Source organism: Carassius carassius, chromosome 22 (assembly GCF_963082965.1).
Source record: "Carassius carassius chromosome 22, fCarCar2.1, whole genome shotgun sequence".
Taxonomy (NCBI): domain Eukaryota; kingdom Metazoa; phylum Chordata; class Actinopteri; order Cypriniformes; family Cyprinidae; genus Carassius; species Carassius carassius.
The window spans coordinates 12,098,867-12,116,239 of record NC_081776.1 but is presented as its reverse complement, the minus strand read 5'-3'; the positions used below and the strand labels follow the sequence as shown (position 1 = coordinate 12,116,239).

Sequence of the window (17,373 nt, the reverse complement as noted above, 5' to 3'; positions counted from 1 at the left end):
CAGAAACCCTTGTTGGCAAGCACAGAGGTAAGACGAATCTGGTCTTAAGAGGTAAGACCAGGTTTGCTCGCATCTCAGGAGGGATTTTGGTCCACTCCTCTTTACAGATTCTCTCTAAATCCCTAAGGTTTCTTGGCTGTTTTTTGGCAACTCAAAGTTTCAGCTCCCTCCACAGATAGGACTGAGGTCTGGAGACTGGCTAGGCCACTCCATGACCTTATTGTGATTCTTCTTGAGCCAAATCCTTTGTTGCCTTGGCGGTATATTTGGTGAAGTCGTCCTGTACCCTTAGCAGAACAAGAGCCCCAAAGCATGATGTTTCCACCTCCGTGCTTGACTGTAGGGATGGTGTTCTTGTGGTCATAGTCAGTATTTCTCTCCATCCAAACATGGCAAGTTGAGTTAATGCCAAAGAGCTCAATTTTGGTCTCATCTGACCACAGCACTTTCTCCCAAGACTTCTCTGAATCATTTAGATTTATCTGGCAAACTTTAAACGGGCCTGTACATTTGCCTTCTTGAGCAGGAGGACCTTGTGGGTGCTGCAGGATTTTAGTCCATTGTGGCGTAGTGTCACCAATGTTTTGCTTGGTGACTTTGGTCCCAACTGTCTTAAGATCACATGAAGCTGATTTATGCTTATTTTGTATTTCATCCATTTCCGAATAATCGGTTGTCTCCTCCTCACCAAGCTTTTTGCTGATGGTCATGTAGCCGATTCCAGCCTTGTCCAGATCTACAATCTTGTCTCTGACATCCTTTGACAGCTCTTTGGTCTTGTCCATGGTGGTGGGAGAGGTTGGAATGGAAGAAACCGATTGCGTGGACAGGTGTCTTATACACCCAATAAGCTGACATTAGGAGTAACTTAAAGTGGCAGGACTAATTGTTTCACATGGGCACATAACCAGTCTGTGGGAGCCAGAATTCTTGCTGGTTGGTAGGGGATCAAATACTTATTTCACTCACTGAAATGCAAAACGGTTTCTAACCTTTATATAATGTTTTTTCCTGATTTTTTTGGTTGGTATTCTCGTCTCTATCCATTAAAATAAACCTACCATAAAAATTACAGACCCCTCATTTCTTTGTAATTGGGCAAACTCACAAAATCAGCAGGGGATCAAATAAATATTTTCCCCACTGTAGGACATTAGAAGAGCAACACCTCTTAAACCGACCAGAAATCAGTCATCAGGCCTTTCTCTCTCTGGCTATCCCACAGCACTTTTTGGCTCTCCTGGTCATCTAGTTCTGCCCTTAGTTTGTCCTAAGTGAATCAGACCAGAAGTATTAGCTTGCAGAATCGCATCTCACCCCGTCCCGTTCTGGAATGAGCTGAGTGGTCCACACACATACACCCCTGAGCATTAATACCCCTCTGTGGAGGCCTCTGCTCTCCCAACCACACCCTGTTTTTTCTGCCTCATATTTTTTAATGACAAAATGTTTTTGTGAAACAATCGGGGTTGACTTTTCTCTCAATCCGGGGGTATAGTGTTGGGAGCTTACGCGGTTCCGGTACCCAGCATTTCAGACGGCTAACAAAACAGGTCCACTTTACTTCTGCTTCGGTGGCTGCCTGCAATGCTTTTCACCCACAGGAAAAAGACCAGAGGGGCAGAGAGCACGTGGCGGGTGAATGAATGAGCCAGGTTGGATGCCTATTCAAACCCAGGTGGGAACAGCTCTGTGTCACTCCGAGATCAGCGTTTCACAGTATCTACACCCACGGCTATAAGCTGCTTGGTGTTTCTGGGAAGAAACTTTAGAGTGAGATGTTGACGTGCATTTAACAACATGGCATCATTTTTCTCAGTAAAAAGATTAATTTAAATGGCCACAGTTTGATGCATTTGATCCAAACTATTTGATTCATTTATTTATCTAGCAATTCTACTGTTAATCTTTGCCAAAAAAAAGTATAAATACATTTAGACAACAAAAAGATGAGATGGTTTCATATCAAACTTGAAAAAGAATTCATGGAGAACTTTAGAAAAGTCATAAAAAAAAGCTTACATAATTCGGCTGGGTCAAACATTGTTTTGTGTCAGATTTGTAATTAAACAATAAAAACATTATAGGGTAAACGGTATCAATAATTACTCTGAATGTACCTGACATAAAGTGCCATAATTCTCTACATAAAAAAATATATTTTAACAAATTTGCCAGCTATTTAACTCGTATAAACAATAATATTTCCAGTGACCTTTTAACCATTTTCAGACCCATAGCTGTATGGTTCATTGACATTGCGGAATATAACTTGACCTTTTGCACGTCGGAGCAGTGATGTGGAATCCTATGTCTCTGGCATTCGTGGGAATGGTTTGGTCACTCTATGAAGTATCTAAAAGCGCTCTCTCTTTCATGCCCACAAACATTTACACACTCCCGTTTAGAGCACTGCAGCATGCATGACCAAGTCTTGATTTGACTAAGGAAGCTCTTCTCAAAAAAATAAAAATAAAAAATAAAACACAATTGGTTTTTGTTTCCATACAGCCCACAGTATGCACCAGAACCACCAGTGCAGCAATCGGCAACAAAATCACCAAGAAACAAGTTGGCCATTTTTCTTGACCAATTTTCTTCATTGGTAAACTCCAAAAGAAGCTCTTTTTACATACGCAGTGTCCTATACTGTTTCGGCTTGAGTTTTGGAAGCAACAGATCAGTAGCAATGACATTAGAAGTGTTTACTTCTGTGTACCATTACAAGACATCTACAGTATGAACATTTTCAATCTTTTTTGTTTTTTCTCCCCGAAGAGAAGGGAAAAGGGTATTTTTTTTTTCAGTGTTCAAACAGATACAGTGTCACTGAAGCTTTCCAGCATTTCCAGAGTTGCAAAGTTGCAGCACCTCTTTCCTCTTGAACGTCCATAGTGGCTCAGCTGGTGGGATATTTTACAAGTTCCCCTTGCCTCAATCAGCTTTGTGGGCCATTAAGAATGTCCAGTAGGAGTTTTGAGTCAATATCAGATCCTCAGAACAGGCCTTTATTGACCTTCCTCAAGTCTGTGAGAATCTGATATCTACAAAAGCCTTGCGCTGCATATATAGCGTCCATATGTTTGCAAGGTCAGTCTGAGGTCAGTGCATTTTCCTCTCAAGTTCCGGCATTTTCTTTAACCTTCCCGGTTCTCTTTTGGCAACGGTCTTTCTTGCATAAAGACTGCCTGATGTGCAAAATGAAGCCATCCAGTTCCGACACTTCCATTTTTGTTTCAAACACTTCCTGTTTCTTTCCACTGGCTTCTTGCCTTTCATTCTTGTTCTTTTAACTCTTCTGTTTGCTCATTTACAGGTGAACACCTCTGTCTTTTCACTGCACGTGTTACACTTAACGAAGCAGCACCACTGGAATTTACAGTTGCACTGCCACACGCGCGTGTACTGATGGGTGTTGTGGCCCCGGCCGCAGCACATCAGGTTGCACCCATCTGTGTGAGGGGACGTGTGGTTACACAGCCGTCCTCTCGTTCCAGTGCTCCCCGTCACAGCGTCCTCCTCACAATAGTTGGGCGAGCGCTCCAAGTAAACCAAGTCTGTGTCCGTGGGCTTTATGTACCCACGGGACTGCTTGAGACGCAGGAAAGAGGGTTGGCGAAAACGCGTGGCTCTCACGGCCTCCACCTCAACTGCAGTGGCATAACGCTCCTTAAGCAAATAGCCGATCTCTCGGAATTTGGGCAGAGTTGTCCAACAGGTTTTTGTGGTACATGAGCCAGAGACGCCATGACATTTACATTCTAGCTTCATCCTTTCCTCTAGAACCTGCAACAGTATGGAAAAACCCAGTGTTACCAAATGTTGGTGCTTCGTTTTGTAACTGAACATAATGTATACATCGTTTTATTAATTTTATTTATAATTTTGTGCAGTAATGTAACATATAATTGTAAAATGTAATTATGTATAATCATAAATTTAAAAATATCATTTTTGATTAAAAATATAATTTTTTAAAACTTAAAATATAAGTAGTTATTTGTTTATATTGCTATATTAAATTTATGTGCAAGGTTTATGTTTTTATTCTACATTTTATATTTATTTACAATTCTCAGACCACTAAAATATCGAGCTAATTATACACACACACACACACACACATGGTTGATCTGGGGTTTTTTTTTTCCTAGTAAGACTCATAGTATTTTACAATGGGCATGACTTCATCAGAGGCCTCTGAAGCTGAGGTGCCAGTGAATTCATGCAGCTGTTGGGTAAGGGAAATTCTTGACATTTTATCTTGACTGTTTTCAGCAATTTAAACCGAAACCCATTATTCAATAAGTCCTGAGCAATGTTTCGATGTGCAATGCCAGATATCTGTCAAAACTGAGGGGGAAAAATATGTTTTAGCCAGATTATACCCTGTGATTTTCTCTACCTTCTGCAGGGCCACATCAGAGAATGGGAGAAATGTCCATAATTCTCAAATCCCCATTTATGTATAGGGTTACATTTGAGTTAAAAGCAGAAATTTTGGGTGTTTGATGTGTTGCTGATATGTTCAACAGACAAAGGTACATGATAGTTGACGTTTGCCCGTTTAGTTAAATGTTAATATTCTCCTTCAATGAGAGGGATTGGAAATTTAGTAGTAATGTTCCTATGTTTCCCCCTTAAGTCTTTAATCTCTCGGTTTAAAAGCAATGTATCACAATTCATAGTTCTTTATGAAATATATATATATACACAGGTGCTGGTCATATAATTAGAATATCATCAAAAAGTTGATTTGTTTCACTAATTCCATTCAAAAACTGAAACTTATAGTATATTAGTATAATATATATATTAGTATAGTATAATATATATTAGTATCTTAGTATATTATATTCATTCATTACACACAGACTGATATATTTCAAATGTTTATTTCTTTTAATTTTGATGATTATAACTGACAACTAAGGAAAATCCCAAATTCATTATCTCAGAAAATTAGAATATTGTGAAAAGGTTCAATATTGAAGACACCTGGTGCCACACTCTCAATCAGCTAATTAACTCAAAATACCTGCAAATGCCTTTAAATGGTCTCAGTCTAGTTCTGTAGGCTACACAATCATGGGGAAGACTGCTGACTTGAAAGTTGTCCAAAAGACGACCATTGACACCTTGCACAAGGAGGGCAAGACACAAAAGGTCACTGCAAAAGAGGCTGGCTGTTCACAGAGCTCTGTGTCCAAGCACATTAATAGAGAGGCAAAGGGAAGGAAAAGATGTGGTAGAAAAAAAAGTGTACAAACAATAGGGATAACTGCACCCTGTAGAGGATTATGAAACAAAACTCATTCAAAAATGTGGGGGAGATTCACAAAGAGTAGACTGCAGCTGGAGTCAGTGCTTCAAGAACCACTACGCACAGACGTATGAAAGACATGGGTTTCAGCTGTCACATTCCTTATCTCAAGCCACTCTTGAACAACAGCGTCAGAACCGTCTAAAGACATAAAGGACTGGACTGCTGCTGAGTGGTCCACAGTTATGGTCTCTGATGAAAGTAAATTTTGCATTTCCTTTATAAATCAGGGTCCCAGAGTCTGGAGGAAGAGAGGAAAGGCACACAATCCACGTTGCTTGAGGTCCAGTGTAAAGTTTCCACAGTCAGTGAAGGTTTGGGGTGTCATGTCATCTGCTGGTGTTGGTCCACTGTGTTAGGTCAACGCAGCCTTATACCAAGAAGTTTTAGAGCACTTCATGCTTCCTGCTGCTGGCCAACTTTATGGAGATGCAGATTTCATTTTCCAACAGGACTTGGCACCTGCACAAAGTGCCAAAGCTTTCAGTACCTGGTTTAAGGACCATGGTATCCCTGTTATTAATTGGCCAGCAAACTCGCCTCATCTTAACCCCATAGAAAATCTATGGGTTATTGTGAAGAGGAAGATGCGATATGTCAGACCCAACAATGCAGAAGAGCTGAAGGCCACTATCAGAGCAACCTTGGCTCTCATAACACCTGAGCAGTGCCACAGACTGATCGACTCCATGCCACGCCGCATTGCTGCAGTAATTTAGGCAAAAGGAGCCCCAACTAAGTATTGAGTGCTGTACATGCTCATACTTTTCATGTTCATACTTTTCAGTTGGCCAAGATTTCTAAAAATCCTTTCTTTGTATTGGTCTTAAGTAATAATCTAATTTTCTGAGATACTGAATTTGGGATTTTCCTTAATTGTCAGTTAGAATCATCAAAATTAAAAGAAATAAACATTTGAAATATATCAGTCTGTGTGTAATGAATGAATATAATATACAAGCTTGACTTTTTGAATGGAATTAGTGAAAGCAAAATCAACTTTTTGATGATATTCTAATTATATGACCAGCACCTGTATATATAGGCTATGTTTGCATGTATGTATGTATGTATTGTTCTATACAACTTGTCTTCCATACCTTTCTTCCTGCTTCATTATTGTGCAAGTTCATTAGTCTCCTTGCATTTTTTTTTATCTCTCGGGCATCCACAAAGCGTCTGGAGAACTCCACTCCGTATTTGACATCTGCCGAGCAGCCGCCCCATTTCCAGCCCTCTTCCTGGTCGTGGTAGCCCTGGTTTTCTCTGTCACAGCCGCAGTGGCTCAGATTGCCCTGACTACAGGCTGCTGTCACAGCGTGGGCAACACCTGCTGCCGTGATGGCGTAGGTAAACGCAGCCTCCTTGCTACCTAGGAAGAAAAGAGTAGAACCTTTGAGATGATTTGACACCCCAAACTTGCATGCCAGTGAGTTCCCTCTTGAGTGCATCTTTGTTAGATTTCGTACTAAACGGTGTAGCTACTGCATTCACTAGCCGGGTATAACTTCCAATGCGAAGCAGCAAAAACACACCTGTCATTTTTAACCCTAAGAAATGATTAACTGTTTCGTGTTTGTTTGATTAGTGATCGAACTAAACTCTGCAGGGATGTAAATCTCCAGGAGCACGACTGAGCACTCCTGATCTCGAGATTGATGTAAGGAGACTAAACTGACCACTACTGTTCGGCCTTTATGAAAAGAGGTTAGTAAGAATGGACTGACCACCACAAAGATCTCCATACTGTTATCTCTATACTAATACATTAGTTAACGACCGAAGGTAAGAGTTTCACTTTTAATTAAAAACAAAGTGCCGTGGTTGTTTGTCATTTGGTTACTTTCTATTCTATTTTATTCTATTCCGTTCCCCAAAATGTTGGTTATTCCATTGTACATTAGTGCCTTGTTGTGTAGTGTTGAACTATGTTTATCACTTTCACAATTATAGTCATACCTTGTTGCCAAGCTTTAGTTGAAGACTAATCATCAAGTCTGCCAATAATACCGCAATATTTTAGTATGCACCATTTGCATTTACAGTAAAAGCAGGAAACAAATATGAAATTGCTGTTCTCATTTTTTAGGATAATATCCCTCATTAAGATATGCTGGCAGTGAATCTTGTAAAGACAACAGTGATTACCTGCTCCATCCTACAAAATGTTTTTTTTTTCTCATAGCTAAAGCCGAAATCTTATAACTGATCATCAAGTTTGACTGAGGACAGGGTTATTTCCATTATCCAGCCAAAAGATCTAAATGATATAAAGTCTTTGTATAATTTGACAAGTAATGTGTGCCTGGATCTACTGGTGAATATTTGCTAATGTTATTCTAATGGATTTTGTGGGGAAAAAAAACAATAGCCTTTCAGTAAAATTCATTATGGCTATTAAACAACCTGCGGTTTATCCTTAAATGTACATTCGAACATTCAGTTTTGAGAAATATAAAATTCAATGAAGAGCAACGAATTTTGGAAGATTTTCTCAACTTGTAGGTACAGTGCGTCTTTTTATAAGTTTGTTAAATATTTCAGCTAATTTGATTACGCTTTTAACTACTAATTAAGCATACTCAACTGTTTTGTTTAAATCAATTTTAGAGTCAAAATTGGTGCAGAAATTGAGTAAATAGTCTGTAGATTCCATCCATTCCTAGATACTGCATATAAAACTCATACCAGAAAACAAAAAGCTTCTTACACATTAGAACCCTCATATGCACAGTGTAGAGCTCAGCATAGCTGAGAATCATACAAAAGAAATAAGATTATGTTGTGTAGAGTCAACCAACCCCAAAAAGAGTGATTGTTACCAGGACTGTTGAATTAAACCAAGCCTCGCACCGCACCCTGACCGTAACAAAACATTTCTGACTGAAAGGCAATTTATATGGGAGTGCTATATATCTAAAAAAAAAAACATTACTGCGTGTCTTCGGTTGAGTTTCTCACAAAGTCAATGGTGCCATTTGTGTGTGTGTGTGTAACTGTGCGAATGATTTTAATGTAATTGCGGACAGATCACGTCCATTTTAACATCTTTTCATCTCACTTGTGTCACAGGGCCATACTCTCACGGAAACAAATTGCAGCCAAAGCAACACATGCACACACACAAGAACAGATCTCAGGGCTGTACCTACTGACCTACTCTCAGCTCTTGCCCAAAGACGGTCCTCTCGCCAAGGGCAGAGCAGTTCCATCGTCCATAGCGAAACTGATAGTGGCACTCGTTGATGCCCAGCTGAGCGCCTTCCCCAATGATGATGATGGCATCTGGGCGGCTCTGGCAGATGGCGCGCTGTCTGGGGGCCAGGCCAGGGATTTTGTTGCAGATGATGTTCGCACCCAAAGCCACGACTGAAGAAAAAGCCCTTTGGAGGAGACCAGGTAAATTGATGTCAACAGCTGATATAGACCAGGTATTCAAGAAATGGGGTCCCAAAAATGAAAATTCGATTGGATCCAAACTCTGCAGCGCATTGACCCTCCAAAGCAAGATTTGATGAACCCTGCCTTACTATAATGAAAGAATTTAAGAGCATCTCATGCAGGGATGGAAATTAGCACCGCCACCAGCCAAATGCGGGTGTGTTTGTGTTGTGGCAGGTAAACTCGCTTCACCTACCGGCCACCGTGGCGGGTAAATAAAAATAGCATACTGTTTCACCCGGCCAGTGGACAAAAAAAAAGTTAATTTTCATCCCTGGTGTGTATAATAATAATAATACGATTCCTACTAATAAAAACTATAAAACACACTAAGGATCAAATCAGTTCGAGCGAACAAACAAAACCTTATTAATATTCATGAATCCAGCAGCTCATTAATCCTTAGTAATCCTTAGTGTGTTTTATAGTTTTTATTAGTAGGAATCGTATTATTATTATTATTATCATCTTATCAGGAGTTTTGTAAGGTTTTTTTTTCCCAATTTTTTTTTTTTTTTTTTTTTTTTTTTTTTATACAGAAACACTGACTGACCAAAAAAGCACCACCACCAGTCCAGTTAAAATGTTCAGTTAAAACGACTAATAAGCATTCAAACATGGTTAACAAGTTTACTTCTAATTACTAAAGTTCTATTCTTAAATGATATTTGATTATTATAAAGCTTGACTGACTGGAGAGTAAACTAAAATAATTACTAGCCAATGGCGATTCAATTGTCAAGGTGTCCGTAGAGGGTTGTAAGTTATGTAGAAACAACATTGTATCGCTACACATGTTTGACAGCTCTGGCGTGACGAGACGCGTAAAAACGATGTATTAAAAACGCTCTGCGTTCGTTTGAAGATGGTGTAAAAGTTTCCGAGCCGAGATTTCTTTCAGTGATACAGTGTTGAACAGGGGACTTTTCCCCCACGTGTTCCCTCAACCACAAAAAAAAAAAAAGAAAAGAAAATACACATACAAATACTGGTGAATCCTTTCCTTTGGAATTAAATACAACATTATTAATGTGTACAAAAACAGTGCAGTGTATCATCCGGTTGGGCTTTGGAGTTGAGAGAATGAGCTGCTTCAGCAAGAGTCGGCTGTTTCAAAACCTTGTAGGCTGCCTAGATAGGCAGCATTTTTGAGCATCACTGAAAGAGAAATTGTCAGTATTTCATTGAGACTTGAGATTAAATAAACTGCTTAAGTATTGTAGAATTAATTTTCACAAGCAGTTACACATTGTCGGTTAAAAACAAGAAAGTGGCTGGTAAAAACATTGAGTGGCTGGTAGATTTTGAAATCCACCAGCCCCAGTGGCCGGTGGACAAAAAAGTTAATTTCCATCCCTGATCTCATGACTCGTTTAAAACAGAACGACAAACTCAAAGTTCATGAAACAAAGCTTTTACAGGCAAGTGTGGAAATGAACTTGATGATAATGTCCCAAATCATGTCTAAACAGATGGAAGACCAACCATACACTATTCTACAGATAAAGATCATACACAACAATGCGATTGCAAAATATACAGCCCAATTAAAGTGAAACTACACAAAATTGTGGATTACTCTTGTAAATCAAGCTGTCTGTTATGCTGTTCTTTAACAAAGTGAACCCCAGTGTTAGTCTATTGACTAAAAATCAAGTGAACATGATCCAGAAATATATTGACCTAATGGATGGATTAAATTTTTTCTGACATAGTGGGAGATGTTCGTACTAATGACCAGAAGATGAAGTGTCCTAATGTCGTGATACAAATTTGGAATAAACACATTTGAGCCAAGAAGGCCATATTTGAGAGGAACTACCAAAACTAGAGTGTCCATTCATCAGTCATAATTAATAGTTTAGCATTCTTGTTCTTGTAACAAGAATGTTATTTAATAGCATCTGAATACAGGGAAACTTTAAAAGTCATCTCCATAGGTCTGGTCTGAGGAAAATCCATGAAGAATATTTTGGGCTTTAAATAGTCCACAGGCTACCAAATTAACTAAAAATCTGAGAACAAAGTGTAAATTTGACAAGACTCGGACTCAAAGCTTTAAATAATGATTCGGAAAGAGTGACCAGAATCAATTTAAAGCACATTTATGGTCTACACATACGTTCGAAATGTGTGGCTCAGTAATTTCTCCAAAGGCTGAACTTTAGTGCAAATAAAAGGTTCTCTTTTCCAGCCACATCTCGCACACCTCACCCTCTGTGTTTTTTTTTGTTTTGTTTTTTTTTTATGCGGTTTTCCAATTACAAGCATTTCAGATCAGAATATGGTGTGATTAGAAAAACATATTACTCACTGTCTCACAGCAAGTGAATGAAAAGTAATCCCATCCATTTTGACTGAATGAACTGGTTTATACTGGCATGACATGTTTAGCCTGTAACTGGGTGGTATGATTAGTATAACTGGAAATCTACTTATTTAAATAATTCATTTCAGTGCAACTTCACTGTAAAAATATATATATATATATAAATATAAGGTATTTAGGGAGGTGCTTTGCTTGTACAGTTTAAAGTTTAGAACTATTGTGTAATTAACTATTATAAACTAGTTGAACTACTAAAATCTGTGTTGAATCTCAAAATATACTGATATACAACATAATAATGCAGGTGGTAAACCAAAAGGCATATACATTGGCTAAAAGACATGCAGTGTTACCCACACAAACACCATCAATGCAACACATGGCACTAAAAATGTAATAAACATTAACTAACTAATCAACCATATTGTGCATAACTGTTAACACAAATGATAAACATACCTATTTAAATAAAAGATAATAAAATTTGTGGGATTGTACTTAACTGTTTCTTTTTACTCTTTAAACTTGATTTTTTTTACTAATTTCAGCAATGTTTTAAAGTAAAAGAACATGTAGTGTTGTGTTGAATGTAACAGATTTTGTTACGAGTTGGTATGATAATACTTTTTACTAAAAAAACACAATTTTACAGTATTTTACAGTAAATTACATTTAGTGTGTTAAAGTTGCAGTTAATCAATGTTTTTACTGCACCATTTAAATGTTTTTCCTTTAAATAAGTACAAGTTTTACAGTGAATGGATTATGATACATTAGTGTATTTTTTATTATATAGAGAGAGAGAGAAAGAGAGAGAGTCACTGAGCATTTGTTTTTCAAGCACAAAATGGCTCAAACATATTTACAGCACATGCACATGCTCGTTCTCATGGTGTAACACAGCAGGTGCACTAAATAATGCTATTTCCAACATATGTGGAAATGATTATGTGTTTGCACTCTTAAAAACCATTCACGTCCAGATGACTGTCTAATCTTGCGATGCAATAACGATAAACCCTTTACCGCTTTCATTTTCTCCAGTTGTTGACTGTTGAGCCAAAAGCGACGAGAGGACATTAAAGGTCAGAATAAAAAGCAGTAGTTCAAACCTACAGGTAGCTGCCGCTGCTGAGGATGAGGAAGATCTGTGGGTAGTAGACTGACAGCAGTGCTCCGCAGGATGAGATGCTGCGCATGGTGACATTGAAGAGAGCGCGTGGAGAAAGTGAACTTCTGAAGTTTTGTCGTGACGTTACGCTGCTGCTCGGCGCGCCGCGGTCCGTGCGACGCGATCCGTCATCTCCTGCGCGATACCGGCTAATTCAGAGTGTGCTCCCCGCCGCGGTCTGACGGCTGATTTTAGGGATTTCGAGTCTAGTGTCGGTGCTTTGCCATTGGCAGAGTGGGGGAGACACTCCAGTCCGCCCACCTTTACGGGCACGGTTGAGTGATATCTCCGCCTTTCTGTGATCGGCTATAGGCTATTGCGCTTAATGACAGAGAGATTGATGAGACATGGACAGTAATCTGATTCGAAACCGTCTCTTTTCATAATAATAGTCGCATGGTCTACAGGGACGTGGGAACTATATTGTGAGAGTGGGGGCGGGGGGTGGTTAGTGTAAGCCTATAGTAGGCTGTGTTATGTATCCTGATTGACTTTATGATTAGTTAAATCTGTTTTGCACATGCATCGCCACAGAGTTAACCATTTCAGACAGTACAGGACAGCCTCTGTCTCGTTCACTTCACGTCTGTGGGCGTTACGCACAGCTCAGTGTGGCCCAGGCACGGCGCCAGGATTCCAGTTTTGGATGGGCCAGACCAATTGTGGGTGGGTCTTAAATTAAAAATGTTAAATAAAAAAAATAAAAAACGTTATCCAATCACTGCTTAACCTTTTGACTAATATAGCCTACTGTTATATTATCTGTGCGTATACATAATATAGATTTTAATAGTTTGGTGCTCTTTAAATATTTTGTTGCATTGTTAAAAGTTTCGGTGCATAGGACAGACCTATCCGCGATCGCTCTCCATGGTTCTGACCAAAGAAGAGGCTTTGGAATCTCCATTACGCATGAAACGCATAGGCCTACCTGGGCTGCGTTTCCGATAACACTGTCTCTTAGCGTGCTACGAAGACTCTTAAGGTATAACTTAACTATACTACCACTAAAGGTATATCATTGCTAGGCATCTTCAGGGCTATCATCCTCTTGCGAGGCAGAGGCGCTGGCGCCCTCCTAGCAACGGCGCTGTTTTTGGTAAAACATGATTTTGACGACTTCATTAAGCTTTGTTTTATAGAAAACTCTTTTTAAAAGTTATTCTTTTTGTATAAATTGTATTTTAATTTTGATCAATGTTTTATCAATCAATTGCCCGTATTAAATGAATAAGAAGCAAATATATAGCAGACAATGTAATAACCATAGTGTAATTGACAGAATTTAAAAAAATATTTTGCTAACTAAAAGTTAAAGATTTTTTGTGTCACGCATGCATCCATGTCTATTTCCGTCATATTAAATATAAAACCCAGGTGGACTGATATTTTTCCAATGTCTGGACTCCTTTATAAATGGATTATATAAACAGACGTTTCAATATATTGGTATTAAATGCATTTTCTGAGAATTTATATTTCAAGTTTTTACTGCAAATGTCGAAATGCGCGCTCTTTGGTCCATCAGTGCTCGAGTCACTGATCACATTAGAATAAAATATCTCATAATAAAATGCAAAATTGACTGATTTATGAATGTATATGCATAGTTCTCATCAGTCGGAAATACAGATAAACGCTTTCATTTGTTGTATTTTTGATCCTGATAGAAAACAGAACAACAAAAGAGCGAATCATACCACCGTCTGCAGTCGTGCTTCAAGTCGAACGCACCCATTTTTAAATCGTCCACAGCTGAGCATCACGGGCGGATCTGCGCCATGAGTGCGCATGTGAATGAGATGCAATGAAAAAAACAAGCCTGGATTGCCTAGATTAGGCCCATATTCACAAATGTGTTAGCTATGGCATGTAATGTCTGATATTCCGATTGTCAAATACGTGGAAGTGTATTGTTGTTTAAACACCTTTATAACGATCGCGTTAGTTGAGCTTATGCGCGATATAATTTTATGACAAAATTTTGAAATGCAGGCTTAAATCAAACACATTTTTATTCAGATTTTGTGTATATATATATATATATATATATATATATATATATATATATATATATATATATATACTGTACAGACCAAAAGTTTGGACACACCTTCTCATTCAAAGAGTTTTCTTTATTTTCATGACTATGAAAATTGTAGAGTCACACTGAAGGCATCAAGGGGCTATTTGACCAAGAAGGAGAGTGATGGGGTGCTGCGCCAGATGACCTGGCCTCCACAGTCACCGGACCTGAACCCAATCGAGATGGTTTAGGGGTGAGCTGGACCGCAGACAGAAGGCAAAAGGGCCAACAAGTGCTAAGCATCTCTCGGGGAACTCCTTCAAGACTGTTGGAAGACCATTTCAGGTGACTACCTCTTGAAGCTCATCAAGAGAATGCCAAGAGTGTGCAAAGCAGTAATCAAAGCAAAAGGTGGCTACTTTGAAGAACCTAGAATATGACATATTTTTTTAGTTGTTTCACACTTTTTTGTTATGTATATAATTCCATATATAATTCCACATGTGTTAATTCATAGTTTTGATGCCTTCAGTGTGAATCTACAATTTTCATAGTCATGAAAATAAAGAAAACTCTTTGAATGAGAAGGTGTGTCCAAACTTTTGGTCTGTACTGTATATATATTTTTTCGTTGTTTTTGTTTTCCGTTCATATATATGAATGTAAAACAAATACAATGAAAAAAAACAGCTGGCTGACCCCTACAGGGGTGGAGAAAAATGTTGGGGGGGGGGGGGCTTCTATTAAGAAGTCTTCTATTAAGAAGACCTTGTTGACTTCTTGCAATTCACAAAAAGTGAAAGCTCTGGGTTTATAAAGTGTTCTGCTTTGTCAGAATACAATTCCTTTCAGTAAATGATGCATGCAGCTTCTCTCGTCACTGAAGATGGCAGGCATGGGGCACCATCAGAGCTGAATAACGAGGGGGCGAATTATGAGTGGGTTTGGGATGTCTGAGCCCCCCCAATTAAGGCTTGAACCTTCTCAAACGATTTCAACATTAAAACGTATCTGTTCTCTCTCTTATATATATATATATATGTATATGCATAGGCTACATGATAAATATACACAGTCTTCACACACACACATTTTATGTAAACAAAAACTTTCATTTTGGATCGTTTGACAGCACTAAAAAAGGTTCAGTAACCACAAGATAATAAGATTCAAATACATAGATAGACCATGAGAGGCAGTTTTAACATTATGTGACATGACATCTGACGCACAGATGCTATTGGCATGTCACATAATGTTAAAACTGCTGCTGGAGACCATTCTGAATTAAAGTGTACTCCCTCTAGTGGCAATTGGTAAAAGTGGGTTCTGCTCTCATGTCACAGACAGCCCACTAAGTAAAACAGCTTAGATGTACCTGTCAGTCGTTCAAAAAAAAAAAAAAAAAATTATGAAAAAAGTATATATATATTTTTCTTTTTTAAACGGTGGATAGCTACATAAAGAAGGCATATATATATATATATATATATATATATATATATATATATATATAAAAGAAGGCATTTTAAAAAAGATTTGTGTTCTCTCATAATGAAAACCATCAGCAAAGTCAAACGCTGCTGTGAGTGATGGGGGACGATTGGTGAAGGAAAGCAAACACATTTACAGTCTTGTAAAGATGCTCTCTGAGCGTGTTTGCTTTAAGGCAAGGAACATTGGACAGGATAAAAGGTGGAGAATTAGCTGTGCAATATCATATGCTTCAAAGGGTGGACATGTTTATGAGCCTGTGTCAATCGCTAGTACAGAGATCAAAGTGCACAGCCTATTCAAAATTTCTACTTTTGTTTGTATTTGATGGTTGCAGCAGATCCCATGTTTTGCTAATGGGATGGAAACTCGAAGCAGAAAGCTATTTAGTTTGGACTTGGATTCATTTTATTAATCTGTCATTCATTACTAGTTTGTAAATTAATATGCATTTCAGTCATGAAGATGAACACAGTGCTGCTGGGGAGCAAGATGGTTGCAACTGACCTTTTTGAGGATTTGCAAGACCTTGTTATGTTTTTCTTCATATTTCTCCCAGCAAGTGGATGTTAGAGATTATGCATTAGAAGAATATACCTCCTTTTGGATAGTTATGATTCATCAGTAGTACAATTTGCACTTCAAACATCCTCTGTCTTCTCCTCTTGGAAATGTAAATCTTCTTGATGATGAGTTTTTTTCTGTTATGTACATGCACAAGCCAAAAGAATGGCTGACATCTTACGCAGATATAATTGAAAACTTCTATTCAAACCCATGTTCCAGTCCATGTCCCTGAAATAATTTGCAGCCAAGAGAAAATTATGGATGATATTCGAAGTTAATGGAAGGGATGAACCCAAAAAGTAGGGAGAGAGAAAAACAAAACCCATCAGATGCTTTTGTTAGTGTTTTTGACCACAGCTTTTCTTTTTTTTTTCTTTTTTGAAAATGCCAGCAGAGACGGAAAAGGCTTGTTTAGCACTCTTGTTCTTTAGAACAAGTAAGGGAAAGTGAACATTAATACACCTTCCACCTTCCTTTAGAGCTGTTGGTTTCAGTTCTTCATCTGCAATTACTTTCCAGATATTTTTTCCCCCTCTGTTGCACGGTTGATTATGTCCACATGATGCTATATTGCAGTTGAAATTGATCACAAGATTATGATGCTCAGCTAAATCCTCAGAACTGACAAAAGTAAATTGTAAATGTGTACTGAAAAGTGTTTTTTAGAGACGAGTCTTCCCAATTACAGTCCCTATTTAAAAAAATGTATATAAAAAAATAGATGCACGCAAAATCTATCTACGCAAAATGTATTGTTCTCGCTCATGCAAAACATAAACCAGATGCTGGTACGGTTACCCACAAACAGATGCAGAAGCAGCTGGAGTAGTGACAGTGGGGTTTGATATTTATCAACAGCAGATCAAGTTACTAAATTAAAAGACCTAATTTTACAGCAATGAGGCTTAAATAAAAGTGCAGGATTCAGACATACCAGTAGAGGGAGGCAGAACTCCAAGAATGATCCCCTCCTCCCAGTTTTCAGACCAGGCCTCCATCCGTCACTGGTGTAAGGATAACCA

The 17,373-nt window shown here is 38.4% G+C and overlaps 1 protein-coding gene and 3 long non-coding RNA genes across 4 annotated transcripts; 3 read left to right on the top strand and 1 right to left on the bottom strand.

Annotated features, from left to right (window-relative positions):
• Positions 1 to 1,071: 1,071 nt before the first annotated feature.
• On the top strand, positions 1,072 to 4,702 carry LOC132098973 (uncharacterized). Its single transcript, XR_009423005.1, has 3 exons — positions 1,072 to 1,678; positions 4,155 to 4,238; positions 4,415 to 4,702. It is a non-coding gene; the product is annotated as an uncharacterized LOC132098973 (long non-coding RNA).
• wnt7ba (wingless-type MMTV integration site family, member 7Ba) lies at positions 2,566 to 12,536 on the bottom strand. Its single transcript, XM_059505304.1, has 4 exons — positions 12,210 to 12,536; positions 8,480 to 8,706; positions 6,424 to 6,695; positions 2,566 to 3,786 (listed from the first exon to the last, which is right to left on the bottom strand). Exons 1-4 carry the CDS (start codon positions 12,290 to 12,292, stop codon positions 3,307 to 3,309), a joined length of 1,062 nt encoding a protein of 353 aa, XP_059361287.1. The 5' UTR covers positions 12,293 to 12,536; the 3' UTR covers positions 2,566 to 3,306.
• Positions 6,770 to 8,708, top strand: LOC132098972 (uncharacterized). The gene is made up of 2 exons (XR_009423004.1): positions 6,770 to 7,030; positions 8,396 to 8,708. It is a non-coding gene; the product is annotated as an uncharacterized LOC132098972 (long non-coding RNA).
• LOC132098386 (uncharacterized) lies at positions 10,130 to 10,972 on the top strand. Its single transcript, XR_009422900.1, has 2 exons — positions 10,130 to 10,334; positions 10,386 to 10,972. It is a non-coding gene; the product is annotated as an uncharacterized LOC132098386 (long non-coding RNA).
• Positions 12,537 to 17,373: the final 4,837 nt, after the last annotated feature.